Source organism: Penaeus chinensis, chromosome 17, assembly GCF_019202785.1.
Source record: "Penaeus chinensis breed Huanghai No. 1 chromosome 17, ASM1920278v2, whole genome shotgun sequence".
NCBI classification, from domain to species: Eukaryota; Metazoa; Arthropoda; class Malacostraca; order Decapoda; family Penaeidae; genus Penaeus; species Penaeus chinensis.
The window spans coordinates 16,497,736-16,502,735 of record NC_061835.1 but is presented as its reverse complement, the minus strand read 5'-3'; the positions used below and the strand labels follow the sequence as shown (position 1 = coordinate 16,502,735).

General features: G+C 43.2%; 1 protein-coding gene across 2 annotated transcripts in view; it reads left to right on the top strand.

The window, feature by feature from the left end:
- LOC125034219 (14-3-3 protein epsilon) overlaps positions 1–4,823 on the top strand; it is a gene marked incomplete at its 5' end in the record, with an annotated part of 22,862 nt that extends 18,039 nt beyond the window's left edge. For both annotated transcript variants that reach the window (XM_047625926.1, XM_047625925.1), the window contains 1 exon segment: positions 419–4,823. In XM_047625926.1, the coding sequence (XP_047481882.1) occupies positions 419–477 (59 nt within the window).
- Positions 4,824–5,000: the final 177 nt, after the last annotated feature.

Here is a 5,000-nt window from a genome sequence, read left to right as displayed (position 1 = left end):
AGCGGCGCCGCGCCAAAACGCCCCGAGGCAATGATTCGGCTTGATGTACCGAATTCACGCGCTCAGAGTCGGCGCGCTGCCGCCGTTCGCCAGAGCGTAGAGTTTTTTTTAATTTTCTATACCCGGCGCCATTGGGTTAAAGTAATATAAATGAATTTCATAAATGATAAAGAAGGGTTTAGCTATTGTGTTTTTTTTACTACTACTACTACTACTACTACTACTACTACAACAACAACTACTGTTGAGTAAAATAATCCTATTATGCATTATAGACTTTCTTGAACCTTAGATTTCTTATCTCCCTCACTTCTTTTCTTTAGCTCCTGAAGCATTTCTTCAAGGCAGTTTTTATTTGTCCATTTTAACAAATAGAATGTGTAAGAGCAACCTGTTAAGATGACCTTTCCCTTTGCAGCCGGTGAGGGCGAACAAAAGGAGCTCTTGCAGGATGTGGAGGACCAGGATGTGAGCTAATGTGGCGGTGGCGGCGGTGGTTCCTTCACCTCTCCACCACCACCACCACACCTCCACCACCTCCACCTCCACCTCCACCTCCACTACCACCATTTACCCTGAAGGCAATGGAGCTCCCACACCCTCCTCTCCAACACTGCCACAGCTGTCTGGGCCGACTGGAGTCCCTCTCACAACAACGGAGAGAAGCAGGCGTGACTTTCTCTTTTTTTTATATATATATATATATATGAATATGTACATTTCTCTCTCGTTCACCGTTGTCTCTCTCCCTCCCTTTTACTGACTTGAAAAAAGGGTCACTCCTTCCCCGGAGATTTTTGCGGAAATTTGCGTTTCGTAGGGAAGGGGATGGATGGTGTTTCTTCCGTTCATTTTCTCTTTTCCTTCTTTCTTGACATCTCACTTGCTGCAGACATTTGTTAGAATCCTCGGCTTGTGCTGAGAGCTGCTCTGGCAGGAAGGCCAGAGTGTCACACCCACTCAAGCAGCACAGGGTGTGTCAAGGGATCAGTGGACAAATGTATTTCCTCTCCTTTTTTCTGGTCTTCTGTGTTTATCTACATAGTTTGTGGTCATTGGCCAGGGCACTTTGGTTGCATTCCTTGCGCTGAGTGACAAGGCTGGGAGCTCCACTGTCGTGTTGGGAAAGGATTTGGTGCATCATTCCAGTCCTATGTCCTAAGTTAACACATTTTTCATCACACTTTGTGTTTGAAAAGATTATTCATTGCATCATTTGTTGTGTATTTATTATTGATATTGGTACATGATAAGAAGTTTAAATGATAGGTAGGTTAATTACTTTTCTCCTGTTTCCTTGTTTTCCACTTTTTCTGTTCTTGAAATTTTATTTTTAATACTATATACACACCTCCTCCTGTCCCTCTCTCCTTCCCTGGCCCCCAAGGCATGGCTTTGAGGCCTTAGACAAAAGCCATTCAGCGTTGCCCTCTAGCATCTGCAGTCACAAGAAGTGGGTGCCGAGGGTCCTTCCCTAGGCTCCACACTTGTCTGTCTGGCCTGGGGTTCCTGCGCTGGGGGGAGCCTCCCGGTCACTGCAGGCTCCTCTCCCCTTCGAAGACATTGCTTGCCTCCTCCTCTCTCTCCTCCTCCCCTACCCCCTACCCCCTACCCCCTACCCCCTACCCTAGTACCCAATGGATCCCACTGGGTAGCAGGAGACCAGTGCATGTCCTCAAGTTACAGGAGGTTTAATACACAAAAAATTCTCAACTCTTTTGTATTCTGGAAAAAAAAAAAAAGAAAAGAAAAATCATTTATTTTTTTTATTTCTTTCCCCTTACCCTACTGTGTGAATGAGCTAAAGCGCATCTTGGCACTTTTTTCCTGCTTGGGGAAGTAGCACAGTTGAGTTAACATGGAATCCTAAACATCTTTCATTGTTGGTCTCTCTCTTTCTCTCTCTCTATCCCAGTTGTCTCGTTGTACTTGAAGAGTAAGCGTTTGTATATTGACGCTAAATATGTTTCACTAGGAGAAATAAAAAATAAAAAAAACAAAAAACAAAAAAAGGTTTGGCGTAATGGAGGCGCAGAGGACCCAGCACAGGAGCCCCAAGTTGAACACCCGAGAGAGAGCACTTCAGGGGCCCAACTTGATTGGAAACATGAGGCCTGGCGGTAGGCGTTTGGACAAACTCGTAGAGTGTAGTAAGCCACCCCTGATCCCTTCCCTCCTACTCCCTTCCCCCCAGGTACCAGTCTCTCCCACTGGCTGTCCCGAGCAGCTCTCCATTTGCGCCACTTTAGTGTTTACTCTGTAGAGTTCGCGCTTCATTACACTCGTGCGTTTCCCCAGCTGTGTGTGGTCAAGAGGTCACAAAAATTGACCGGGCTGTTGAGCGCTGAATTGGGCCGCTCATTTTCCTATATTTCCATAGACACAGAGAGGTAGTTTGATTGTTGAGGAGCCGCAGGGTGCGCGGGTGAGCGGGGCAGAGGACTCCAGGCTGAAGAGGCAGCTTGGGGTCTTGCGGTGCCTCACCTGCAGCCCAGGTGTGGCCACAGACCGAGTGAGTCGAGCTGCTGTGAACACTTTTCTGTTGTGATGACCTTGGCCGAATGTATTATATCGGACACATTAACAGTCGACTCCCATCATCCACCAGTCAGTTAGTCTTTGTCTTTGTAATAAGAGTCCAGCCACCTTGTGTGCTATCATTTCAGCCCTCGTCCCCCTCCCCCTTCACCTTGTTGCATTTGGGTTGCTTGGTGCTGCTTGATGTCGTTTCTGCAAAATGATTTCCCTGGTTTAGTCTGACTCTTCACTCTAATTTGGGGGCCAAAGAACAGGTAGTGATACCTTGGTGCGTCCTGGCAAATTCACGGGCGGGAAAGGACACAGTGCTTCCCTTGGCGAAAAAGGGAAAAGACAGCTGCTGGTGAGGCAACTCAATAACTTCTAGCTGGCAGAGGATGTGGTCTTGCATCCCATTGCCTTTCTGGCTTCTAAATTTCACCAAAATAAACAAAGAAACAAGTACGTGTGTAGAAGAATGAGACAAATGCCAGGCTTTCTGTGTGCCCCAAGCTGATCTGGCCTGGGAGAGCCCCTCTGTGGTGCCCTGTTCCACCCACCCGAGTGTCCAGCATGCACCACGTCTCGTTCTGACCCATTCCCGTTCCCCGTGCACCCCAGCCCCCCATTAGTTTGCCGTGATTCCCTCGCAGCAGGAAGGTTCAATTGCCAAGCATATAGACACATCTGAATGAAGTTTTTCCTCTTTTTTTTAATCAGTTTTTAAAGCTTAGGTCAAGGTTTGGAAGGAGGCGTCTTGTGTGGTGTGCTTGCGAGGGACGAAGTGGCTCGACCTGATCCGCCTCGCCCTCATTAGGCCCTAGGGCGGAAAGTGGAGACGAGGGCGGCAGAGGCTGAGCTGCCTGTGGTGCTTCAGTCAGGCTTTTTCCACTGAACTTTATTTGGTTATTGGAGTTGGTCATTCATACTCTGTTGTCTTTCCATTGTATTATTATTATTATTATCATTATTATTGTAATTATTATTATTATTATTAACATCTTTATTATAACTAAAATAAATAGTTATTTCAATTGGTATTATTGTTATAAAAAGAAGCTTAAAATAATTTCATTATTGTTATTGTGATTATCATAGTACCCTTCACAGCCTCTAAGGGAACAGTCCCAGATGCATCCCTGAGGGATTGTATCGGGACCACATTTGTATCTCCCCAAACATTCCAGAAAGCACTTTGGTATAACCGCCATAGAAGCAGCCAAGCGATTGTTTTACTTTTGTTATGATTACCTTAATTATATGAGTTTGTATGATTTTTTTTATATTTTATTTTATATATATTTTTTTCTTTTAATTTTTTTTTGCTATCACTGTCAACAGATAGCACTCATAACCCTTCTTGGTGCTAGCAGATACCTATGCCTCCAATGGCTGTCATGTGGCAATAAAACAAAACTGGAAAATACCTTGAAATATTCGCCCCCAAAGCAAACGAATATAGATAAATAGATCAATAAAAATAATGGCAACTGACACAGGTGTAGCTTGGTAAATTACATGCAGGTTTAAGACATAAGTAATTAAATATAAAACTATTTAAAAAAAAGATTCATACACACACTACAACAAAAAAAAAAAATAAACAAAAAAAAAAAACATTAAAAAAATTAAAAACTAAAAAAAATTCTTCAAGAAAATGGCTTAATTAGAGTTTGTAATGTTAGTGTGACCCCCACTCCCCTCCTCCCCCTTCCACACCCCTCTCTCTCTCTCTCTTTGAAAAAAGAAGATAATAACAGTTGTAAACAGTTTCAAAGATCTAGGAAGAGTTGAGAATTGTGCTGACTTACTCATTCTGTTCAGGCTCTGCCCCACACTGTCCAGCTTGGCCTCGGAGTGCCACGTGCGGCCGCTTGTGTGAGAGGTTCCCTTGAGAGGAGAGAGGACTGTGGCTGCCTCTGGGCCTGAGGAACAGGTGTGTCGGCAGGGGACAGAAGTCTGTGTAAACAAAACAAATGGATAACTGGATGGTGTAGTAGATGTTTCAATAGGAATAAACAACTTGAATACAAAAGTAAATATTTATATGTATAAAGAAAACACCTGGCACAATAATAATAATAATAATAATAATACCTGTCGCTGCAGTCCACGATTGGAACGACTTGACGTGTTGTATTTTTTACTACAATACCAGTGAACTAAATAGATGCTATACACCAGGAGTTGTGAATCTTGCTAGAATGTTGACCCCCTCTATGTAAATACCAAATTGTGATAGGCAAAGCACACGTGTCAATGCACTTGCATGTCAAAAGTGTTTGATTAAACCTCATATTCTCTAAGTATGGTTTCATTATCCATGTAAAAAGCCTTTGTTTATTTTATCTTTTTATTTACTTATAGTTGTGTTATGTAAGTTTTTTTCAATAATAAAAATATTTTTAAGTTTGATGCACTGTAAAGATTGAGCCTCTTTTACAAGTTCCTTTTTGACTCACTTTGGTAACTTTTCTTGAATA